The following is a 26,809-nucleotide window of genomic DNA, read 5'->3' as shown; positions in this document are numbered from 1 at the left end:
AAAAGCTATTATGACGTCATCATTAATGAAGATGTGATTGAAGGCAACAAGTTTACTATAATCGATCTGACCCCACCATTTGTGTTTACATTTTTCAAAATATTTTCAAATAGAACGTAACATGTAATATCTACCTGTTCTCAGGTGGATATTGTGATTGATCAACCCGCGATATAATTTACTAAAATAACTGATATACGTTAATACCTAATATATTAAAAAGATTTTAATCATGAATTACAATCTTTAACACCTACGGCTTTTTTCATTTAAGAGTTTATGTTTTCGAAAGTTGTCCAAACGTTACTTAGTATAGTAGTATATGTAATTTTCTATAGTACCTAGCCGTGATTCTGGACTTGATGGCATTGTTTTTAACACAGGAAGCACCGTCGAGTCATAACCATTACTGTTGTCGGAAAGTGTTATATTTCTGAGTGATCATTTCTAAAAATATGTAAATATATGATTCATGAAATTTGCACCAGATGGCATGCATTTGACTTAAAATCCTTTTAATTGTGTAAATAAATTTCGCATTGATTTATTCAGAATTTAATAATTATGTGAAAATCTACCAACATGTGCGTGGGATTCTCGTTGTATATCAACACTTTATTGGTTTTAGTTTTATATTATTTTTCATATATAATTACAGTGGTGAAAGCTGAAACAGCAAATAGGGCACATGTCATGATATTATTCTTACTTTGTATTTCTTGATCTGACCGCTTAATGCATTTTGAGAGTATGACATAATATATAGCATTGGGCCTATGAGCCTACAGAGCCGATAGTTATCCATTCATATTTTATTTTTTTTATTTCTACTAGTTTTTTCAAACAAAAATCCAGATTTATGATTACATTTGCACGAATTTCGGAAAAATGCTGTTTACGATCTTATATGTAGGATGTTAATAGTTTAGTCTGGACCTGGTCGACTTTTCAGATGAAATCCACATTAAAGGATGACGTATCTGTTACCTCATGTGATGTCTCCACCAGTAACGCGTTCACAAATGAAGAAAATAACTCGAACATTTCACGATGCCAGCCACAATCAAATTCCGATGAGCCTACGGTGCCAGATGGACGATGGGGCTGGGTGGTGACATTTGCTTCCTTTATGCACAATTTTCTTGTGGATGGACTTACGTATTCGTTTGGAATCTTCTTCAATGCCTTCCTAGAGCATTTTGGTGAGAGTAAAGGCAAAACACAGATGCTTGGGTCCGTCATAAGTGGATACTATTTATTGATAGGTAAGTCTGTGATTTAATTAATGTATGAATATTTACATGGTCATAAATATACTGTACTATTCAGAAACTTTACAGGGCAGTATGAGCTTTGATAAATACTTGCGATATTTCTTATCCAAGAGTAGTTTAAATTTAAATCATGCTTCTATGCTATAACTAAAATGCAGGCGAACAATCCTCTTACTATTTAGCCTGTCATTTGATATTTTCGCGAGTTCATCGTGGCACATTATTATGATTGCGATAATTTGAACCGCGGGATGTTGCGAAATGGTTAAATCATAAGCATCCAAAATTTAAAAATGCTAAAACTGTAATTTTCTTATTTTTACTCGACCCGCATAAATATATGTTTACGGCATCTGGTAGAAGTTTTGTTATTACGTCTGGTAATTTACATCCATGATATAGGTCCATTGGTTAGTATATTAGAAAGGCGGTACAAATGCCGGAAGACAGCCATTGTTGGATCCGTTATAGCCAGTCTGGGACTTTTCCTGTCCACCTTCTCACCAAACCTTAATGTCATGGTTTTACTTTACGGAATTGTTGGAGGTAAAATATTTACTAAAGAATTAATTTGGAGATAAAATACGAAATTCCGATTGACACAAAATCCATTCAAGTTACTCCTTATAATTCATTTTGGGACTCTTTTTTTTATTAAATCATTACGCCGTTATATCAGCCAATCAGAGGCGTCGATATAAAATGGCAGCATCATTTTTTCCTTTGTTTGCTGATAAAGAAAACCAATGAAAATGCCCTTCACAAGCAAAAATGAATTAAATAACATAACCTGTTATATCGCTTTGATTTGTATTAGAAGTGAAGAATATGCAATATAAATTATTATATTAATTTACAAAATATTCGCATGAAAATGAAAAAAGCACTGCATTGTATAATGCCTCGGTTAAGAGGTTTTTATGATTTGTGTGTCAGTTCTAAATCTGAAATCCGACTTAAAGTTGAAATTTAGTTACTATAACAAACGAACTCAACTCTCCAAAGAGAAAATAACGCCCTAGCTTTAGTTAATATTCTAATATCATTATTGTTCTAGGGACTGGTTTTGGACTTTTGTATGGACCATGCATTTTAATTGTGAGCTATTACTTCAACAAACGTCGAGCCCTGGCCACAGGAATAGCCGTGTGTGGGTCGGGTATCGGAGGGTTCGTATTCGCACCACTTAGTGCTACACTCTTGGAGGTGTACGGCTGGAAAGGCGCATTGTGGATCATTTCTGCGATTGTTTTAAATGGCGTTGTGTTTGCGGCGCTGTATAGGCCCATTCAGCACGAACCTGTACAGAGAACAGAACCTAATACACAACCTAAATTCCCTAAAGGCGATAACAAATTAAAATCATTATGTGCTCTACTATGTAGTTATTCGTCCGGAACTTCCAGGTTATTTAGTCCAGCCTTCTTTGTCCATCTCGTGTCGTGTTTTCTCGTATCAGCAGGTATGTTGTTCATCGTTTATCTACTCTTGGAATATGGGGGTTTCGAGATCTCAAAACGACGTGGGTAAAGTACTATTTACCGTTGATAAGTCCACCTTCCGGTGCTTATGACGTCATCATTTGGCGTGATTTTTGTGACGTCAAAATCACCGGAAGGTGGGACTAATCGACGGTAAATAGTACTTCACCCACGTCGTATTGGGATCTAAAAAACCCTGTATTGATATCTGTCTTTCAGAACCGGTTTGATGATAATATTTCTTGGTAATATTTGATAAATCGGCGCGATTATCCTAATCCTTCTAAAATGATTTTGTTTAAAATATTCTTAGAAGAGATGGCGTAGATAACCTGTCCACAGGGTTTGGCACGGTTAAGAATATTCTTATTAGTAAACCTATCATGCAATCAGAGTCACAAAATCAAAGGTAGATTCAATCTTATGACAATTTATCATAACTAAACCGAAACGGCTTTTGATATTTAAAATGATAATGCAAAACGCTTTTGATAATTCTGTCGAAAACGTTAATAGCTTACTATCAATACAACACCATCATCTTCTAAACAATTTAATTTTCATAACGCGGGTTGTCTGATGTTTACCGCTTTCTCCTATATGCACCAGACGGCAAATCCGGTAAATGAATATCCACTGTTAATATCTATATAAAACAGGGAGTCTTGCATTTGTTTGTTGTCGTAATTTAATCATAAGGCCATCGATATTGCTTATGTTATGATTGATTTTAAGAAATTGCGACACATAGGTATCACTATGTCGGCGACGTTGGCGTCGTCGTCCGGAAAACGGTTTCCGTGCGATAACTTAAGTATTTATTGTCCGATTTCAACCAAACTTAGTATATTGCTTTATAGCAATAAGATCTCGGATAAGTTTGATAATGTTTAAAATCTGTCAATATTTGCAAGGGTTGCGGGACTTCGAAATCTTCAGAACAGATAAATCCATGGGTTTCGCTCGATAACTTTGGTACTTAATGTCTGATTTAAACTAACTTTGATATAGTACTTTATATTAATGGGATCTCGGATGGGTTTAATTACTGGTAAATATCCGTCAATATTTCCGAGAGTTACGGGACTTTTAAATCGTCAAATTAGATAAATCCATGGTTTCCACTCGATAACATTAGTATGTATTGTTCGATTTCAATCAAATTTGATTTTTTGCATTTTATCAATGAGATCTCGAATCAGTTTGATATTGGTCAAAATCCGTTTATATCTACAAGAGTAATGGGACTTTAAAATCGTTAAAACAGACAATTTCTTGGTTTCCGTCCGATAACTTTAATATTTATTATCTTTTTTTAACCAACTGTTGTGTATCGCTTGATATCAATGAGATGTAAGATGGGTGTGATACTGGTCAAAATCCATAAATATTTGCAAGAGTTATGGGACTTTAAAATTTTCAAAACAGACAATTCTTGGTTACTGCTCATGATCAATAACTTTTGTATTTATTATGCGATTGCAACTAAATTATGTATATTGCTTTATCTCAAATGTGTTTGATAAAAGTCAAAATCCGTCAATATGTACGGAGTTACGGGACGTGATTCATTCATTCAGTTAGTAACAAAATTTTCAACGATAAATAACTAGTGTTGTTATGTTCAAACTGCTGTGCAGGCGACACATCCACTTCCGTGGACTTCTTGTGTTATGTATATAACCCATCCACAGTATTTTTTATCTTTTAATCTTAAGCTTTAATTTTTTTAAGCAAACAATGGCGCAGTCGTGAGAAATTAAGATTTAATTTAATCAATTAAAATAAACCTAACTTTGATAAATTCTTTCACATTCAACAGCATTCATATACCTTTATTTTTCAGGTTTCTACATTCCTTTTAATTTCCTACCAACGTTTGCCCTTGACAAAGGGATATCTGCCTTCGAAGGAGCTTTCCTTATCTCTATTATCGGGATATTTAACACGATTTTCAGGGTTGTGATTGGCGTAGTGTCAGATCGATCCTGGCTCGACTGTTTCCACGTGAATGGCTTTGTTCTAATAGTGGGAGGTGTTGCGACTTTCCTAATACCCTATTACACGTCATTTGGTGTTTTGGCTGCTTACTCAGCTGTTTTCGGGTCAACGATAGGTTCGTAATACAGACTGTAAATTTCCTAATATCATTAATTGAGCTCTGGGTATCAATATCAGAGTTCAGAACATGAAGATTGCGCTTATTTAATTCTTTATCGGTTTAAAAAAATGGAATCAGTCCCAGTTTCGTTTAAACTGAACATAATTTCGGACAACTAAATGTCATTTTTGTCATCAATTTCATATTAATGCTAAATAATTTCGTCGTGTAATATTGCATTATATAATTATTTTAACCTTTGACAAACACAAACATTTAACAAAAATATTAAAACATCTAATCCTTTTAACTAAATAAACAAATTCTTCTTAAACATTACATGAAACTAATACACAGATTTCGAGATTACCAAACGACTTGTATAAAGCACGATTTATCGTCGATTAGACCCGCCTTCCGGTCATTGTGAAATCTTCTGACGTGATTTATGTGACGTTACATTCACCGTAAGGTTGGACTAACCACCGTTTGATCAAACTTTATTCACGTCGTTTTGGTACCTCGAAGTCGACATATTGGTGACTGTTTTCGGTATTACAGGAGTGTTCGTTCCGCTGAGGTCCATCATACTAATAGAGCTGAGAGGCGTAAATAACCTGTCCACAGGATTTGGTCTGTTGACCATGTGTATTGGGGCCTCGGTCATGATAGGATCACCTGTAGCAGGTAAATACTATATGTAAACCTCGATATCTCGAATAACTAGTAATAGAGCTGAGAGGCGTAGATAACCTGTCCACAGGATTTGGTCTGTTGACCATGTGCATTGGAGCCTCGGTCATGATAGGTTAACTTGTAGCAGGTAAATACTATATGTAAACCTCGATATCTCGAATACCTAGTAATAGAGCTGAGTGGCGTGGATAACCTGTCCACAGGGTTTGGTCTGTTGACCATGTGTATTTGAGCCTCGGTCTTGATAGGATAACTTGTAGCAGGTAAATACTATATGTAAACCTCGATATCTCGAATAGCCTCACCGATATCACGTAAACACTATATATAATCTCGATATCTCGAATAACTTATAATAGACGAGAGTCGTAGATAATCTGTCCATATGGTTTGGTCTGTTGAATCTGTGTATCGGGGTCTCGATCATCATTCCAGCTAAGGCCAAATTTATGTCTCCATAATGATGGCGTATTTGTACGCCACATTAGAGTAGAATTAATTATATCTGTTTTCAGGACTGCTATCCGACATGACTGGCGACCTTGATGTGACGTTCTATCTCTCTGGATCTACCATAACCTTAGGAGGGATACTCTGTCTGCCGTTACGGCGGATTTTAAGATGGGAACAGAAGAAACAAGAACGTCGGACACTTGAATCTACAAAATTATAACTGTGTTTTCACCCTAATTAAATAACGATATATTTGTCTGGTTGACTTATATACTAAATAAGTGAATGCATGAGGCAGAATGTCACAAAAGACATAATCAATTTTTATTTGTTTTCATACTGAATCTAATTTCTGATCGGAATTTGTTTTCCTTCATATTTTATGAAAAAAATCCGAGAATGACCCGAAAACCCGACGTTATCATGACGTCACAATAGAAACGTAAACGTTGCGTATTGATTTAGAAAATTAATCCCTTGGAAAATCAATAAAATCGCACGTTTAAACTATTTTATGTTATCAAGTAGTCTGAAAAAATAATTATGAAAATTGATGTAACTATATGTTAACTTCATCGGGTTATGAAATAAACATTGTTTGCAAACTTATGTGAGAATCTGCTACGCGAATTCACAGTTTGAAAAAAAAAATCATACTCCGATGAAGTTAAAAAATAGTGACATAAATATTTAATATCATTGTTATGTTAACCTTTAAACTGAATAAAAATATCAAAACATTTTTTCTGTTATGTTGGACATTTTTTATTTATCTGTCTTTTCAGTGCCGTTTTTGTGACCAAATGGCATTTTTAAATCGGGCAAAAGTGAATATTTTCACTTATCCTTACCCAATTCAACTATTTAATAGAAATAACAAAGGACTGTTTCGTTTAGATGGTCACGATAGCTGAACGTCACGTTTTTAACTACGTCATCAATGTATGTGTGCTGTCCCTGTGCTGACATAAAACATGCTGGAATTTGACTAGGTGATGACATAGTTTTAAAGTTACTAAACTCCGTATCCGTTCAACGGAGTATCAAAGTTGTACCTTTTGCTATTCGGAACCTTCTATTTACGTTATTTTATCCGTTACTATGAAAAAAAAGAAATTACACTTTATTGTAACTCCGAAACGGTTCAACTTAGATGCACGAACATTCATTAACGTTCTACTGTTTGGAACATGTTTGTTTGTTTGCTTCATTTATTAACGTTATATTAACATCTATGGTCATGTAAGGACGGCCTCCCATGTATGCGATGTGTTGCGTGTATGTTGTGCGAGGTGCGTGTTTTGGGGAACTGCGGTATATTCATGTTGTGTCTTCTTGTATAGTAGAACTGTTGCACTTTTTATATATTACTGAAGCATGCCGCCGAAGACACCAAGCCACACCCCACCAGGTCACATTATACTGACAACAGGCGAACCAGTCGTCCCACTCCCTGTATGCTGAGCGCTAAGCAGGTGCAGAAACTACCACTTTTATAGACTTTTGTGAGTCTCGGCCAGGAGACAGAACCCAGAGCCTTCCTCACAGGGGCGAACGCTCAAATCAAGGCCAAAAGTGAGGCGGTGCTAAGGGAGGCATTAGGAAAGATAAAGTCAGTTAGGAAGAAGAGAAAAGATAAATCAAGGCCAAAAGTGAGGCGGTGCTAAGGGAGGCATTAGGAAAGATAAAGTCAGTTAGGAAGAAGAGAAAAGATAAGATCCTAAATTTAGTCGCCTTTTACATCATGCAATAGGGGCAGCAGGTACAATTCTAAAGCCCTACCTGCAGGGCTAATTAAACCTTTGTTTAAAAATAAAAATAAAAGTAAATATACCAAAAACACTACCCCCGCCTCAACTCTCGTGCACTTCCTTTATTTCTTAATATAATACACATATATGTAAACCTATATAAACATATATGTATATTATATTAAGGAAATGCACGAGAGTTGAGGCGGAGTATTGTCTTAGGTATCTTTACTTTTTTTTTTTAACATTTTCGCTTTATTGGTGTTCAATTTTTGAATATAGGTTTTGTATTTTTTTCTCCTTATCAAACATGGATTCTTTGCAGTTTGATTCCCTAAGTAAATACAGCCCTTCCTATTCGTAATGTAATATGTACTCATATTGAGATTTAAAAACAAGTGCGTCATCCGTCGAACGTTATTTAGTTCGCAAACCTTAACAGTTTTAACCTATCTATCACCATATCTCACATTTAACATACAGTTAAAACAAATTCTGTTTGAATTTATTTTAATCATTTTAGTTATGTGTGCCATAATTTTCATACTCAAAAGGAGCTTTTAATACGTTATTCACCACCAAATATTATTAACATTTAGAGAATAACAGTATTTAAATGTATAGGTTTACATTTTACAAACTAAAAGTAAAAAAAAAAAAAAATAGCTGAAAATGAAATTTGGCGGGCCTGTCAAAAGCCATGATATTTACGTCTAGCGTTGTTAAAAGAATACAATTTTTGGCCGTTCGTCGTCATCCGCAACAAAAACAAAATTGGCTAAAAATAAAAAATAAAATATAAATTACGGATAAATTAATAACATTGTGGGAATTTATTACGAATAAAGGCGGATATTTCGCGAATAAAAGCGAATACGATAACGGATGCTCTCCCGTGAGGGGTACAATCGGTAATATTATCCAACAATGCGGATACGCAACAAACAATTACGAATATATAACGTATATATCGAGGAAATAGATTGGAAGTATTACGATTATTAAGGAAATATTACGAATCTATTAATAATGCATTGCGCAGATGTAGCGGAAAGAATGGTTGTATTGCGCATGTAGGGCATCTGAATTACGATGGTAAAAGAAGCGCGCTCGGGCCTTTCGGTATCGCTTTTCACAACAGGACTGTAACAAAGATAAGCAAGCTGCAATTTTCATTCTACCTCCTCCAGATACATATACAAAGAAGTTCCAGTCAGTTTCAAATTCAAATCAAAGCAGACAACGTTTTCTTTTCTGTGTTTGAAACAATATCATGACTTGAACAAGTTGATTGATATTTTGTTGGATACTATTGTTATGCTGCATTGGTATTATTGCCGAGGACCCATTAATACACTTATAAACATGTCGATTATTGCCTTATCTATACAGTAGTTTTGGTGTATGCAACACGTTTGCTTTACATTCGCTAATTATTCTAAAATCAAATGCAAAACAGACGCAATACAAACGCTGAACTCAATATGCATTCGCTATAAATTATTTCAATTCGTGATGTCAACGTGATAGGTACGCTATATATTCGTTTTACACACTGTCCCAGTTCGCTATAAAGCTACAAAACCCTGTCAGTTGTGGATATCAACGAATAACAGCGGATATACAGCGCATATTATAAACATGTATTGAGTATATATTGCATTCGAATAGCGTATCTAATGCAAATGGTTTCCGCAATCAAAATTTTGTGCCGTTCAAAAATCCTGGGAACGGGAAAAAGTCATTGCGGTTAAATGCGATAGTGTGCGGATGTTGGGCGACAGATCTAAGTACGATTTACGAATATTGCGTATGTTCAGCGAATACCAGCCAATTTTGTGCGCAATGCATTCACAAATTTTTCTAAACGCCAGTGGGACCGGGCCTTATTTCAGATGTGTGTCATCTAAACATACATAAAGCATAAAAACGAACACTAGTACTATACAATAATGTTGTGATGATGCAAATGCTTATAAAGTACCATAAATGTTTGTTCGTGACTTTGAATGATTTTAACAGCTTAATACATCAAAACTTACAAACTTTACATGAATGATTCATTAACATTGCCATGACAACCGGTAAACGAGTCGTCCCACTTATATACTATACTATCTTGACCATGGGGGACAGACCCTTCCTCACGAGGATAGACTATGGTGTGTCGTGTCAATAAGGGCAGAACACAGAGCCTTCCTCACTGGGGTTGACTGATGTGTCGTACCCATGGGGCACATAACCCAGAGCCTTATTTAGGGAGGTAGACTATTGTGTGTCGTGTCCATGGGGACAGAACCCAGAGTCTTCCTCACGGGGGTAGATTATGGTGTTCCGTGTCCATAGGGACAGATCCCAGAGCTTCCCTCACGAGAGTAGACTATGGTGTGTCGTCAGCAATGCAGGTAGGGCGTTACAATTGTAACGGCTGTCCCTATTGCATGACTACGTGAGAGGCGACTAAATTTAGGATTTTATCTTTTCTTACTTCCTTAATTACAATTTTCTTCCTAACATCTCCCTTCACACCGCCTCACTTTTTGCCTTCTGTTGAGCATTCGCCCATGTGAGTAGGCTTTTGGTTCTGTCCACTGGCCGAGACACACCACAGTCTATAAAAGTATTAGTTTCTGCTCCAGCTTAGCGCTAAGCATAAAAAGAGTGGGACGACTGGTTCGTCCGTTGTCAGTACAATGTGAGTACCGGATGGGGTGTGTTGCTTGGTGTCTTCGGCAGCATGCTTAGCACTACAAAAAGGACAAAAGTTCCACTCTACGAGAAAACACAACACGAATATACCGCAACCTCCCCAAACACATACACACATACATGCAACACAGCGCATACATGGGAGGCCGTCCTTACATGACCTTGGATGTTAAAAGGACGTTAATCAGTCAAACAAACAAACAAACAAAAATCATGTGTCGTGTCCATGGGGACAGAACCCAGAGCCTTCCTCACGATATAGACTATGGTGTGTCGTGTCCATGGGGACAGAACCCAGATCCTTCATCACGATATAGACTATGGTGTGTCGTGTCCATGGGGACAGAACCCAGATCCTTCATCACGATATAGACTATGGTGTGTCGTGTCCATGGGGACAGAACCCAGATCCTTCATCACGATATAGACTATGGTGTGTCGTGTCCATGGGGACAGAACCCAGATCCTTCATCACGATATAGACTATGGTGTGTCGTGTCCATGGGGGCAGAACCCAGATCCTTCATCACGATATAGACTATGGTGTGTCGTGTCCATGGGGACAGAACCCAGAGCCTTTCTCACGAGATATTATGGTGTGTCGTGTCCATGGGGACAGAACCCAGAGCCTTCCTCACGGGGGTAGACTGTGGTCTGTCGTGTTCATTCAAAAAAGCAAATAACAAAACCAAGAATCATTTATCACATAAAAAAAACCATAAAATAACCTTAGACATACACAAAAGGCATGTAAAGTTGAAGGAAAAAATAGTGTGATAAAAAGATTGATTTAAATTTCAAATGCACTCGCATTTCTGCAAAGGCTACAGCTGTCCACACGATATATAGGAGGCTGTTTTGTATGTAGGACATCTCCTGCCTGGGATACTTTTTACCATACATTTTGGTGTTACATGTAGGAATTAGAATTTTATTCTCCGCCCTGAAACCACATAGAGTGTCATGTTTACTCATTAAGATACAAATCTATTCAGGAGCATTGTTGTGAAAAATTTATATAAAACCTTCACATGACATACGTTTCATTCTGTATATAAGAATGCAAGATAGGTTTGAAAATGTTAAAACATGTAGCTGTGATATGTATTTTAGCTACATTAAATAGGATTATTTGAAAGATTGAGGCTTGTTTGTTTGTTTGATGAAATTAACGTCCTATTAACAGCCAGTGTCATGTAAGGACGGTATATGGTGTATGAAGTGCAAGGTGTGTGTTTTGGGAGGAGGACTGCTGTATATTCGCGTTGTGTCTTCCAAAGATTGAGGTATCTTTCTATCATACATATATACTCGGTTATTTCTTTAACCAATCATACGAGGACCGTCCGTGTCTAATTCTTGATTTAGTGGAATTAATCTTGATTAATATCGAATATTTTCTAAGTGCGATATATATATGTTAGTATAGTGTCGCCCTGTAATTATAGAACTATTGGTCATTTTAAATAACTATCGCACAAACGCATTATCTCAAAGTCACCGAACAGCACACTCACACGGTAGCATCATACAGACTTCAGACAAGCACGTCTTCCCACCCTCGTGTCCTACAAATAGGGCGGTAGAATCGGGCCTGCTGTCCCCATTACATGATCTTTAAAGGCGTCTAATTTTAAGATAATTTCTTTACTATTCTTTTTATTTAGCTTTCTTCTTCCTAACTTTTCTCTGGACACCACCTAACTTTTGAGTTCAGCACTCCTAAAGAAGCCTTTGGGTCCTGTCCCCTGGCCGAAACACTTAGTTTATCTAAGAGGTAACTAATGACCCTGTGTAGAACTCGGATGTTTAACATAACAAGATTTACAACATACATACATATCTTTAAGCATTCTGGTGTAAATGGAGCGAATAATTAAGGGCGATTAAATATCTCAAGTATCACAACATCACACTTGTACAGATGAATCTGGTGCAATATCTACATGTTTTGTACCCAGACAATACTCGGTCATTGTCCGGATTACGTGACAGAACTCCGCCATGTTTGTTGCCGTCATATCCGTAGAGAGACCGGTGTAGTCGTCAAAGTTTTAACCGTGAATACATATTCATATCGGTAAGTTATTTTAGTGATACAAATATATTTTTTTTATTGCCACCATTTTTATTATCACCAATAACAATTTCTAAACAGAACCGCCTCTTTATAATATACATGTAGTGTAAATGTTTAAAATTAGTACTGCTTTTCCTAGGAAATTCAAATCGAAATTGTCACAAGTTGGTAAATTGAGATGTGGAAGAATTTCGAACGAGAAGTATAATTCAGGGCGACTAGGGATGCAAGTACAGCACGTAACATTTTCATTCTTTGCTAATCGTCATTATTCTTTCCGTTCATTCAACACGACTTTATATCTTTTATAAAAGACATGTGTCTATTACGTCGTAAAATATTTGTTTTTCTGAACACTTGGCGCATACAGAGGTTTGGCAATTGTGCCAAAGTAAACAGATGGGATATTCTCTTGTATCATCGGTATTGTACTTTTCTTTAAGGGAAAAAGTTCGATTGCTTGTTTGTTTGTTTGTTTGCCAGGGTCATTAAAGGTCGGCCTCCCAGGTATGCGGTGTGTAGCATTTATGAAGTGCATGTGTGTGTTTTGGGAGACTGTGGTTTGTTCATGTTGTGTCTTCTTGTATAGTGGAACCCTTGTCCTTTTTTCCCGGGAAACGCGTTTGCGGGGGATTTTGTTTAGGGTTCCGTCCGTCCGTCTGTCCGAGATCTTTTTCCGGGCTATAACTCAAAAACCGTTCAATGCGGTCCTTGAACATTTCTGTATACATCAGACAAGTGCCCTAGTTGTGCCTTTTGCTATTGTGGACCTTCCATGTTAGTTTTTTCTGTTACCGTGGAAACTTAGAAAAATGCTAAATTACTGTTCTTTTTGTTTGCTGGCTATAACTCCAAAACCATTACACGCAGCTCCATGAAACTTTCTGTATATATTTGACAAGTGCCCTAGTGGTGCCTTTTGCTATTGTGGACCTTCAGTTTTTCGAATCATTTCTATTACCATGGAAACCTAGTCAAGAATACCAAATTACAATTTCATTTTGTTACCTGCTGATATTTATTTTAAGTTTTACAATACTCACATAATTAAAGTTATACTTAGATAATTGTTACTTTGACCTTGATGTATTTAAGTTTTTATACAAACTGCGGGGCGCGGGGGCTAATGCCATGCTTTGCGACTCCTTGCATAGTGTCGACTAAACCAAGCAACACAGTCTAATTGCAGTCTAACCTACCATTACTAAAACACGATATATTCATCTCTCTTAGTCAAGTCACATGCAAGAGATTTCATTTAATTGCTCTAGCTGTTGAACGCATGGTAATCTCTGACACTATTCTGGAATTCAGTTGTGCACTGTAATAAATCACAATCGGCTGGATCTTGATGCTATAATTCAATGCCATTATTTCGGTGAAGAAATCATCAAATGGTCGTAAAAAGACTTTTCGATATAACGCATTAGTTTCTTCCTAGCTTTCCATTGTGCTCTTGGTTCTGCCTGCTAACATAATAGTCTGTAACAATGGTGGTTTTGAAACTATTTTAGCAAAGGCAGTGTTTCCATGGCATCGTGGTTCTGTCTGCTAACCGGGACCAATACAATAGACTGTAACAATGGTGGTTTTGAAACTAGCGTACTTTTAGTAAAGGCAGTGGGTTATTTCGTGGACAAAGGCAGTGCACTATTTCGTGGACAAAGGCAGTGCACTATTTTATGTACAAATGCAGTGCACTTTTTCATAGACAAAGGCAGTGGGCTATTTCGTGGACAAAGGCAGTGTACTAATTCGTAAACAAATGCAGTGCACAATTTCATGGACAAAGGCAATGGGCTATTTCGTGGACAAATGCAGTGCACTATTTCGTGGACAAAGGCAATGGGCTATTTCGTGGACAAATGCAGTGCACTATTTCGTGGACAAATGCAGTGCACTATTTCGTGGACAAATGCAGTGCACTATTACGTCTTTCGACACTTCTATGAGGCAATAGTGCCCTCTCAACTAAGACATCATAGATAAATATGGCTAATTCATAAGTGGTTTGTTCATTTTTAATCATCGCAGGTAATCAATCATTTTGCTTATACCAATGTTTTATCATTATTAAGCTAACCGATATTTACATAATATATTATTCATTTTTCGATAATGTTGACATGACGTACAAAGCAACACTTTGACGTGATGGTAATTTGCGTGCCCCTGTGCTTGGGCTGATGTGACCAAGAATAAATTTTACGGTCCCGGAATAGCAGTTGAAGTGGGTTTTGATCTTGTACACATGTTCCTTCTGTATATTCATAAAATGTAGCTATCGAAGACAAATATATCTGGATCAAATGATCGATGGAGGTTTAGTAATTTAATACAACAACCGAGTGTATCGTAGAAAGCGATAGGCCTTGGACGTCTCCTTGCAGGTGGTGTATGGAATTTGCAAATTATTATCTTTCTAGATAAAATTAATCATTTGTTTTAATTACTAGTTTATGTAAATAATGAATGTACAAACCCATATTTCCAACGTTGGACTTTTTCAATTTGCTGTAACCAACATCGATGCTGGTATCGTTTGTGCGATCAGATGATCATGAGATGACGAGGTTTTGCCGAATCATCTCGTCTTTCCGTGTCGACCCCAAAATAAAACTTGTATTGTAATATAGTGACCGCGTATTTTGTTTATCGGGTAACCATTTCCTAACATGGAGATGACATTCAAAACGAAAGCAAATTGCCGGTTTGATTCTATGATTTCGCTAAATGCGAGACGCTTCTTTGATGATCAAGAAAAGATGCAATCACTAAAGGAATGGGTGTTTACTACCGTGGGAAATATATTTAATAAGCGACGTCATTCTGGTGATTGAGACGTCACTTTTTGGCGGAACAGACTGACGGTTCATTCATTCCTACTTCATGCGTATTTGGGATCAAATCATCAAATTTAGAAATGGGAATCAAAATAAAGAAATCAAACATTTATTTATTGACATCGTAATATTTTCCTATCGCAACTGTTACAGGAAATTCTTATTACCTGGTATCGAGTTCGTTCTATGCACGACTAATGACGATATGATTTATGAAAATGCATTGTTTATTGATATTGTTCCGCTTTTTTATTGAATTTAAATGAGCAAAGTCGAAGGGCCTCAGAACGCTTGTTTTCAACGGGAATAAACACCGTATTGATTAAGACCTTCAAAGTATGGCAATAGTGAATATTTGCATCGGGAGATCAGGGACACAAAAAATTATTTTCTCCTAAAGTAAGTAAGATACAATATATTAATTTTGCGTGAACACTAAAACAATCATTTTGAATTCAGAACAGTTGGAATTTTGAAGATACATTGAACAGTATTTTTATTAGTAGTAGAAGTAGATATAATAACTACATTATGTAGATATAATGTAAATGTAATAACATTCTTATACTGTATGTTTAAGACTATACGATGATACCGACAGTCACGGGCAAGCCGAAGCCAGTACCTAATTTGGACGGAGGGTGGGGCTGGGTGGTCACCTTCTCGTCCTTCATGCTGAACTTCCTCGTTGATGGCGTCTGTTATACCATCGGTGTCTTCTATCCTGTCTTCCTGACATATTTCGGAGGAAGTAACGCTAAAACTATGCTTCTCAGCTCCATCATCAATGGACTATCTTGTTTGTTAGGTATCTCTTGTTGTTTCAATCTATTTACATTGTATCATACTGCTTTAAGTGTATCAGTAAATCTGCGGATTTCATAAGATTATATTTAAAGAATATAATATGAACATTTTGATAATCACCCCAGCTGGAAATTCCAGACATGTCAAATAAAGGAAATATTTACAGTTTTAAATCATCACATCTCAACAAGGCACATCAATGACAGATATTCATACTTGTATTTATAAAATATTTTCGTGTTAAAACATGAATTCAAAAATCATTATTTCCTATAAAATAAGCTTAAAGAACAACTGAAAAAAAGTTGTTTCTCTTTTTTAATTGTGATGTCATTACCGTCATCGATAATTTTGGTATTTCAGCGGTTCGGCTTGGCAATCAGCTTCTATTTATCCAAAAATCTGTATCATTGCATAAAAATACTATATTATTACGAATATACTCTGGTTTAAAAGACTTTGAAATAAATGGTCACCATTAAACATTAACAGTTGACAAAGTTTGTGTTTCCCAGGTCCAGTGGCTGGGGCGTCTGTTAACAGATACGGTTGTCGGAGGGTCACCATTGTCGGAATCTTCATCGCCAGTACCGGTTTGTTTCTTTCCACCTTCTCTCCTAATCTGGACGTCATGATTCTTCTGTACGGCGTCATCGGAGGTGATTACAGTATACTCAGGTTTTATAAACTATCTTAAAGATGATACATCGCCGAAAAATGGTATTTCTCTCTATCAAAACAAGGAGCAGACGAATTAGTATTTTTTTCTTTAGTTACAAAAGTTACAATCATTACACCATTACCACCACTGAAAAATTTTGAGCTTCTAATTTTACAGGATAAGAATATTGAAAAAAATAATTCCATTCCGAAAACAATCCGTACTATGTCCTATTTGGAATGAAGTACTGATTGCACATGCACCAACAGCAACATCTAATAATAATATTCATTCATAATGTTATGTTAAATGTTAAAATATTTTGTCGATAATTGTACTATACCGGATTTGTTTTGAGATGGCTAATATAGGCTTTGCCTGTTGCCAAATCCATTTGCATATTATTTGCAATAAAATTTGTTGAAATGAAAACAGCAACATCTGCCCATTTTAAATTGTTCGGTGTCTTCGGCGGAATGCTTCAAAGAGATATGCTTTAGCGATAAAGCAAAGAAGACACAACATGAATATACCGCAGTCTCCCAAAACACGCACCTCGCACAACATACACGCAACACACCGCATACATGGGAGGCCGTCCTTACATGACCATAGCTGTTAATTTGACGTTATCAAACAAACAAACATATCACTATAAAAAATGACAGTAAGGTGACATTCATACACTGCAGCACATTCCACACATAACAGACCGTCCTTAAATGACCCTTACATTTACTAGTAACATGGCGTTCAACAGAATCAAACCACTCAACCTTATAACATTAAGTGATAGTTATTTCGTATAACTTCGTTCAATCATACATCATGTCACTTAAATTTTTTGGTGAAAAATGTCTTTATTTTACAGGTGTTGGATTCGGACTTATGTATACTCCCACTATAGTAATAGTAAGTTTCTACTTCGAGCGACGCCGGGCCCTAGCCACCGGAATCGCCACTTGTGGATCAGGTATTGGTGGATTTGTGTTCGCCCCGTTGTCTGTTTACCTCCAGGAAACGTTCGGATGGCAGGGCGCCATGTGGATCATCACGGGAGTGGTATTAAATGGAATAGTCTTTGCCTCCTTCTACAGACCAGATTACCCACTGAAAGTCAAAGACACTACCAAGCATAAATCTGATGAAACGCTGACTATTAAAGACAAACGTGTGTCGTTCGGAAAGACATTTGACTGTTCCATACTGGCGAGTCCGTCCTTCATATTGTATTCCACGTCCTGTTTTCTAGTGTCTGTAGGTATGTATATAAAACTGGCAACTTGATTATGTTAAGTATTATACCACTAGCTCCTGTTTAGTATTCAGTTTTGCTTCCTAACGTCCCCTCGACAACAGTTCACTTTTGACCTTGCTACGTAGTAGGCTACGTTTGTTAGTTACAGGATTTTTCATTCCGTGTACTCGATGATTACGTTTGTTAGTTACAGGATTTTTCATTCCGTGTACTCGATGATTACGTTTGTTAGTTACAGGATTTTTCATTCCGTGTACTCGATGATTACGTTTGTTAGTTACAGGATTTTTCATTCCGTGTACTCGATGATTACGTTTGTTAGTTACAGGATTTTTCATTTCATGTACTCGATGATTATGTTTGTTTGTTACAGGATTTTTCATTCCGTGTATTGGATGACGACGCTTATTAGTCACAGTTTTCATTCCGTGTACTCGATGATTATGTTTGTTAGTTACAGGATTTTTCATTCCGTGTACTCGATGATTACGTTTGTTAGTTACAGGATTTTTCATTTCATGTATTCGATGATTATGTTTGTTTGTTACATGATTTTTCATTCCGTGTATTGGATGACGACGCTTATAAGTCATAGTTTTCATTCCGTGTACTCGATGATTATGTTTGTTAGTTACAGGATTTTTCATTCCGTGTACTCGATGATTACGTTTGTTAGTTACAGGATTTTCCATTCCGTGTATTTGATGACGACGCTTATTAGTTACAGTTTTCATTTCATGTACTCGATGATTATGTTTGTTAGTTACAGGATTTTTCATTCCGTGTACGCGATGCCTACGTTTGTGTGTTAAAGGACTTTTCTTTCTGTGTACTTTTTCTGTGTACTCTATGACTCTACCCTGCAGATAGGGCGTTAGAATTGTACCTGCTGCCCCTATTGCATGATCGTAAAAGGCGACTAAATTTAGGATCTTATCTTTTCTCTTCTTCCTTGTTTGTTTGTTTGTTTGATTTATTAACGTCCTATTAACAGCTATGGTCATGTAAGGACGGCCTCCCATGTATGCAGTGTGTTGCGTGTATGTTGTGCGAGGTGAGTGTACTGGGAGACTGCGATATGTTTGTGTTGTGTCTTCTTGTATAGTGGAACTGTTGCCCTTTTTATAGTGCTATATCACTGAAGCATGCCGCCGAAGACACCAAGCAACACACCCCACCCGGTCACATTATACTGACAACGGGCGAACCAGTCGTCCCACTCCCTGTATGCTGAACGCTAAGCAGGAGCAGAAACTACCACTTTTATAGACTTTGGTGTGTCTCGGCAAGGGGACAGAACCCATAGCCTTCCTCACAGGGGCGAACGCTCAACTCAAGGCCAAAAGTGAGGCGGTGCCAAGGGAGGCATTAGGAAAGACAAAGTCAGTTAGGAAGAATAGAAAAGATAAGATCCTAAATTTAGTCGCCTTTTACGATCATGCAATAGGGGCAGCAGGTACAATTCTAACGCCCTACCTGCAGGGCCACTCTTCTTCCTAACTGACTTTATCTTTCCTAATGCTTACCTTGGCACCGCCTCACTTTTGGCCTTGAGTTGAGCGTTCGCCCCTGTGAGGAAGGCTCTGGGTTCTGTCCCCTGGCCGAGACACACCAAAGTCCATAAAAGTGGTAGTTTCTGCTCCTGCTTAGCGTTCAGCATACAGGGAGTGGGACGACTGGTTCGCCCGTTGTCAGTATAATGTGACCGGGTGGGGTGTGTTGCTCGGTGTCTTCGGCGGCATGCTTCAGTGATATAGCACTATAAAAAGGGCAACAGTTCCACTATACAAGAAGACACAACACGAACATACCGCAGTCGCCCAGTACACTCACCTCGCACAACATACACGCAACACACCGCATACATGGGAGGCCGTCCTTACATGACCATAGCTGTTAATAGGACGTTAATAAATCAAACAAACAAACAAACAAACAAAAACTCTATGACTAAGTTTGATCGTTAACGGGCTTTACATTCCGTGTATTTGCCGTACCACAGATCAAGAGTGATAGTGATATATGTAGATATACTGGCATACATCGTACACAAGCAACGGTGGCTTGTAGTTTCGTCTTTCAAAAAAGTAATAGGTTTATCCATATTCGTTATGTAATAACATAAAATACCCTTTGAAATATAACAAATGAAGTATCAAACCCATCATCGATTACAAAGTGAAGGGGAGTAACTCGTACATGGCAATTTTAAAATTGATTAAAATTCTTATTTCGGACGGTTTAAGGCTTGGAACGAAGGTGTCTAGATTACTGAGGGACCACTGTACTGGATAACTGCGTTCGTTTGTTTGTTTCATTCCGTGTATTCGATGGTACGTGTGTTTGTTAGAGAATTTTGATCCAGTGTACTCGATCATTACGTTTGTTACAGGACTTACAGAACTTTTCATTCCGTGTGCTCGATGACTTCGTTGTTTGTTACAGGACATCTCATCCCGTTCAACTGTCTGCCGGCCCTAACCATGGACCTCGGTGTGACAGCAGGAGAGGGAGCATTATTGATATCTGTGATAGGGATATGTAATACCATATCCAATGTTCTGTTCGGGTTCATTATAGACATACCGTGTGTTGACAACATACTGACAAACAATATCATACTAGTACTCGGAGGTCTCGCCACATTCTTTGTACCGTTCTACCACTTGTTTGGGATACTGGTTCTCTATTCTGTAGTGTTTGGAACAATGATAGGTAGGTGGGATGTTAAGTACATACATTTACGAAGTCTAGTGACTCCATCCTTTAGTCTAATGACGTACATTGATGGAGTCGTGTGACTATAAACCTTTAGGCTAATTACATACATTGATGGAGTCGTGTGACTATAAATCTTTAGGCTAATTACGTACATTGATGGAGTCCTGTGATTATAAACCTTTAGGCTAATTACTTACAGTGATGGAGTCGTGTGACTATAAACATTTAGGCTAATTACTTACATTGATGGAGTCGTGTGACATTGATGGAGTCTGGTGACTAAATACTAAGATCAAAAAGAGCTGAAAATAATTGTTGGCAGTACTGCCAAAAAAAACATTATATATTTACATGTTGTGAAATGAGTACATGCGCTTAGCCCATGAAGCAAAATTGTGATCTAAAATTTCATTTCACATCTTTGCAGTGTTATTAGTAGTCTGAAAGTAAGTTCTGCAGGTATGTTTCCATCTAAACAGAAATAATAATAATAAAAACAAGAATTTTACGTTGCATAAGTTCTGTGTTGTAACCAACAATTATAAGGTATCTTATATGTTTCTCTGTTCATTTGAATGATTTTCACAGCTTAATTCATTAAAACTTATGGTTTTCAATAGAGTACTAAAAAATAAATAATGTCAAATTTTCGCCCAGTTACTGAACCTTTAGCTAGACTGATCGACTTTGTGTTAAAAATTATTTTTACAGGTGCTTTCGAACTATTAAATTCGATACTGATGGTGGAAATAAAGGGTCTTGAGAGACTCTCTAATGGATTCGGAATGTTAAACATGATAATTGGAATTGCCATTATAGCAGGTTTACCTATCGCAGGTAAGTGGTAGAGTAGATACAACAGAAACATACTGCAGGCTCCCAAATCACACAAGACTCAGTGAACAAGTCTTAATTGTTCTGAAATATTAAGAGTGCGCTATTAAGATATAAAAAAACAATAAAATACGTTAATGATTAATAAAAATGATATGACACAGACAAATATTTTTTGCCGTTTATTCGTTTATGATTATTTTCTATATTTAAGTTAATTTTGAAGACCGACTTTTAATAATTGCTTTTGGCACACTGTTTAGGCTTTCTGAATTATTGGCCAAAAAACCGTTTGTTGCATTATACGGTTTCGCGTCTTTTGTTCAATCACGGAGATTTTACATATATTTAATCTATTGCAGGTTCCTTGGCAGATGCATCTGGCAACTATAATGATACCTTTTACTTCGCTGGGGGACTTATTACCCTAGCTGGGATCATCTGTATTCCGCTGAGGAGAATCATAACATGGGAAAAACAGAGACAATCAAAACGACGTAAACTGAAGGAGAATCAAACATCTAAAGCTCAAATTAATAACACCACCGAACCTCAAATACCATGTTCAGAATAAAACATTGAGTACACAATACAAGGAGTTTATGTCGTTTCATATATGAGGAACAAAATCATAACCAGAGATCTCATTACAACAAATATGAAACAGGCTAACAATAATATGATAAAATAATGAGATATACAAGGGGTGATATAAATACCATATGGACCGAAACAAAGGTTCTTAATTTTTAAATAAGATAATTCGTTTCTTCAAAAAATGAAACAATATCTGACGTTTCATATTAAATATAAGATAAACGTTGGTCAAAGAACGGCACCCTGAAGAACGCAGCGTTTGTACAATGACGTTCACCAAGGAATATTAGCTCGGTGTATATTGAACGTCACGTGACCAAATATTAGCCAATGAAAATAGTTGAAAACCAGAGCATATCTAATATAGGGATTAATAAAAATAGTAAATAAAAGTAAAATACAAATTGAAGGTGTATACATATTGTATGGAGCATAATAAATAATAATAATAATAATAAAATATGTAGTTTTAAGAATCAAAAATAAAAAAACAGCACATAGCGAGGGAGAACCTAACAAAGTTTACCTAGCCAGGAATTAAAAAGGTGTATATACTGAATTTTGTTTGTAAAAGTTTGAATCTTTATACAAATAATGCATCTTAATTTTGCCTGTCATGCTTTAAAATTGAATTATATATGTATGACCTCTTGTTATACACAATAGTGTATCTGAGTGTAATAAAAGAATTGAATTGTATAGCGAATCGCTTAGGGCGCGGGGCAGTTTGGAGACTACGGGAAAGGAAGGAGCTGTCCTGACCTTATTGTGCGAACTGGTTCACACCTTGGCTGCCTCATAACGAATGGTCTGGTGGTGTCCAGGGTTAGGATATGATATAACGCATTTACAATCTCAAAAACGTATTTTGCCATCAGCTTGATACGTCTTACATGTAAAAGAAATCCGATCAAATTTTTACAGTGATATTGGTCGTGTAATTATAAAGTGACTTTTTCTGGTGTTTCATCTAAACATACATAAAGCATAAAAACGAACTCTAGTACTATACATTAATGTTATCATGTTGTAAATGTTTATAAAGTACCTCGCAAGTTTTTCCGTATCTATGAAAACTTGTGGCGTTAAAAACTGGGCGTTGTTCGCCCAGTTACTGTACATCAACCGTGTATATGTTTTTGAAAGTAACAAACATGGGATGATAAATATATCATTAGAACAATATTCGTTTAGAATTTACTACAAAGGCAGCTACCTTTTGTTTCACATCATGCGTCTTACAGAATAAGAAAGGCGAATAAATACCAGGAACACCAATACAAATATTATACCTATTCTATTCTTAATTGAAAATTTCATCAGTGTATGTAAGTCACCGCTTGCAAGGTCGAGGTCATGTGACCCAAGGTCTCTGACATCTCCCTCACTGTAACTATTTTGTTTGTCAACAAATGATGACACTTGTCGATGACCTTTGACACCTTCGTTTGAGGTAGTGACAATGTCATTTCCATTGAGTTGACTAGATAGCCTAAAACTTCTATCTCGTGAGTAGGGATCCAAACTGATTTCTCAGTGTTTATCAGAAATCCGAGTTGGTCCAACAGGAATTTCAGAGAGTATGTCTATGAGGAGATTTTCCTTGGATTGATTCACAAGAATCATGTCGTCCAAGTAAATTGCCATTCGGACACCTATCCTTTTCATGAGGACTACAACTGGTTTCATCAGTTTGGTTCAGAAGAACCGGGGCCCTGGAGCTAGCCCAAAAGGCATCTCCACAAACATGTATATTTGGTCCCCCCCCCCCAAAGGAACTTCAGAAATTCCTGAAGAGTTGGATGGACTGGTACTGTGAATTAAGCGTCATTTGGGTATAGGTTTACCATAAAGTCGCCCTTCTGAATCAGCGTCTTTAGAGACCGTGCCCCCTCCATCTGAAAATGCTGATACTCCACACACGAGGTCAGTCTCTATAGATTTATTACTAGACGATTTCCCACGTCCTTCCTTGGAACCAAGAATACAGGGCTTAGAAACTGATCAATCACGTTCTTCTCCAACATGGTTTGTACCTATGTGCGTCCTGACCTCCACCCATGATGATGGGATCCGATTTTGAAAGGGTTCTTTAACCAGTGGAATTTTTATCTCATGTACCATTTCCAGAACCCGAGGGTCCAGAGTGATAACTTTCCAGTTGTCTATGAAATGTCTTAAACGACCTCCTATTGGTTTGTTTCAATTACCGAAAAGAAAGACTTTATTTCTAGATGAACGAGGTTTAAATCCATGTTGAACTCGGCTGGAGGTTCGTTTGTTACTATTTACAGAATCAGAGGTATTGCGTCTAGATTTTTGTTTACCTGTAATGAAGGTAATAAACCTATCTTTAAAGAATTTTTTGGGCTCCTTTGCGTCCCCAGAAAGAGTTGGATCGGCCACTACTTCTTCCTCCTATAAATGGGGCCTTCTTCTGAAAGGGCTTATTGTCTGGTTTAGCCTGGTCCCTCTGAGTGTTCGTTGATATAGACGGCCGTGGCTGGATTTTGACTTGGCTGCTAATTCCTTGGTGATCTCACGTGACTCCCGGGAAACGGCTGACGATTTCACCAACGCCTTGTAAAAAAAATCCCAAAACATTTTACTGTCCGATGTTAAAGCTGACAATGCATGTTAAAAAGCATGCATTTGAAATAAAACAAAATAATGGGGTTTTTTTTGGAAAATTGTTTCTGAGACATTCCCCAGTTATGACAGTGTCGTATCCAAGGAAACGCAGCCATTTTTATTTTTGCTCTGCTTAGTTATCTTCACTGGCCAACCCCCTATATAAAGCACGGGACTAGACACACGTGCGTCATTTCAAACATAACTTGACTCGTATATACATGCCCCGGTATTGCAAATGACAATGTCAAACTGAAAATAAACACTGCATTCACCTGACAAGGTTTCATTATGATAATACATGAATGTGTTGTCAGCTAAATTCCAAATAATATCCAAAACAAGCTAATGAAACACTTCAATATACACTAGGTTTTACACGTATATCGACACGTGTGTGTTCTTGGTACAGTAGTTGTCGCTTGTTCGGGACAGGTAGTCACGTGCACATGGCCAGTCGAGTACATCGGTTACGATAATATACGTAGAGATATGTGGACGGTTAATCATTTGGATTTCTATTCATTTGTGTGGAAATTTTATTTTGACAAACATGTGAATGACAGCTTAGACGATTTGATGTATTTTGTTGCCAAACAAGCCCCATATACCTTTATAGGTGTTTTGTTTACGTAATAGTAGGTGATACACAGTGGACAACTGCCAGGTGTGTATGTACGTGTATAGACTGAGCGCACGTGTGTCGATTCACGCGCTTTATATAGGGGTCGGAGAGAGCACCGGATACAGACAGAGCGAAAAACAAAAATGGCTGACCTAGATAGGGTGTTGTCTCATGAACGATTCTTGAAATATAAGTGTGCTTAATTTTATTTTTTAATCTCAATTTAAAACTTTTTTAACTTGCATTGTCAGCTTTAACCTGTCACTGTTTTCTTTCAACAAGATTTTAGAATTCTTAACGTCCTTAGTGAGATTGTATAGGATGTTCATCCGCCTGTGATAGGTAGTAGCGTTGAATGCTTGACCAACTAATGTTATATTCATTTCTACGAGTTCTAGACACGAAAACAGATCTAATTTCTTGTCTGTCTCACCTGAGCGCTCACCATCAATATCCACTCACAATTTTGAGAGGGGTCCCATCCCGCTACCAACCCGTGTCTGAATTGAAGATAGGTTTTGATCATACGCCTTACCGTACGAGCGATTTACTGATTGAAAGATTTCTGGCACATAAGAGTCGACCTTCTGTGTCCCAACAGAAATGTTCTTTGGCACTGGATATTTGTCCAGAATTTTATCCATTAAGATTTCCTCTGGAATGAAAGATGTAAATTTGTTCATTACATAATCTGCCATATCTGACTGTAGTTCTGGTTTCTCACTTTCCGGGTCGGCCTCAAAACGGACGTAATTGGAACAAGAGTCACTGCTATTACGTTTAGCTTTCTTCCGTTTACGTGGTGGACTTAGGCTAGAACTACGCCGAGACGAATTTGACGAATCGTCCTCACTACTGTGTCTAGTATACGAATACGGCGATTCGTCCACGCTGAGACCTCGTGATACAGAACTATCTTTAGACCGAGAACGGGATCGATCAGAAACATCTCTAAAACAAGATCGGGATCGGGAACATAAAAAACGATCATATCTAGAATATTTTTCTTTTCCCCGGTCATTAGAAAGAGAACAACGGTCACCATAGCGCCTGTCCCTTTTTCCGACCACGTGGTTGAGATATAGAAGAGGAGCGTCTGGTCTCTCTATCTCTACATCGGCCACGTACGCCGGCACGGGTCAAGCCCGGTATCCCTATCGTCCCCCGACTCCACATTGTGGGTGGTTTCGACGTAAGAATCACCTCTATAATTCGCCATATTACTTCTTGTAAACGTGCACTAGAGCTAGCATTAAGCCATTTTTAAAACTGAAGATCTCGCGGGAT

General features: G+C 37.3%; 2 protein-coding genes across 2 annotated transcripts; both read left to right on the top strand.

The window, feature by feature from the left end:
* The first annotated feature begins 952 nt into the window (after window positions 1-952).
* On the top strand, window positions 953-6,734 carry LOC138309990 (monocarboxylate transporter 12-like). The gene is made up of 6 exons (XM_069251141.1): window positions 953-1,265; window positions 1,677-1,820; window positions 2,332-2,736; window positions 4,602-4,871; window positions 5,418-5,543; window positions 6,068-6,734. Exons 1-6 carry the CDS (start codon window positions 953-955, stop codon window positions 6,223-6,225), a joined length of 1,416 nt encoding a protein of 471 aa, XP_069107242.1. The 3' UTR covers window positions 6,226-6,734.
* Window positions 6,735-12,430: 5,696 nt separating this feature from the next.
* LOC138310634 (monocarboxylate transporter 12-like) lies at window positions 12,431-22,281 on the top strand. The gene is made up of 7 exons (XM_069251917.1): window positions 12,431-12,545; window positions 15,969-16,196; window positions 16,711-16,854; window positions 17,728-18,117; window positions 20,560-20,829; window positions 21,547-21,672; window positions 22,032-22,281. Exons 2-7 carry the CDS (start codon window positions 15,977-15,979, stop codon window positions 22,241-22,243), a joined length of 1,362 nt encoding a protein of 453 aa, XP_069108018.1. The 5' UTR covers window positions 12,431-12,545; window positions 15,969-15,976; the 3' UTR covers window positions 22,244-22,281.
* Window positions 22,282-26,809: the final 4,528 nt, after the last annotated feature.

This window comes from Argopecten irradians, chromosome 16 (genome assembly GCF_041381155.1).
Source record: "Argopecten irradians isolate NY chromosome 16, Ai_NY, whole genome shotgun sequence".
Classification (NCBI taxonomy): domain Eukaryota; kingdom Metazoa; phylum Mollusca; class Bivalvia; order Pectinida; family Pectinidae; genus Argopecten; species Argopecten irradians.
This window is presented reverse-complemented; position numbering and strand designations above follow the sequence as displayed.

What these genes read in the sequence shown, in the direction of transcription:
- LOC138309990 (XM_069251141.1), top strand. Translation starts at nt 953, where the DNA reads ATGAAATCCACATTAAAGGATGACGTATCTGTTACCTCATGTGATGTC. An exon ending in GTGTTTTCTCGTATCAGCAG is followed by an intron (nt 2,737 to 4,601) that starts GTATGTTGTTCA and finishes TTTATTTTTCAG; the next exon opens with GTTTCTACATTCCTTTTAAT. An exon ending in TGTTTTCGGGTCAACGATAG is followed by an intron (nt 4,872 to 5,417) that starts GTTCGTAATACA and finishes TCGGTATTACAG; the next exon opens with GAGTGTTCGTTCCGCTGAGG.
- LOC138310634 (XM_069251917.1), top strand. Translation starts at nt 15,977, where the DNA reads ATGATACCGACAGTCACGGGCAAGCCGAAGCCAGTACCTAATTTGGAC. An exon ending in TGGACTATCTTGTTTGTTAG is followed by an intron (nt 16,197 to 16,710) that starts GTATCTCTTGTT and finishes TGTGTTTCCCAG; the next exon opens with GTCCAGTGGCTGGGGCGTCT. An exon ending in CTGTTTTCTAGTGTCTGTAG is followed by an intron (nt 18,118 to 20,559) that starts GTATGTATATAA and finishes TGTTTGTTACAG; the next exon opens with GACATCTCATCCCGTTCAAC.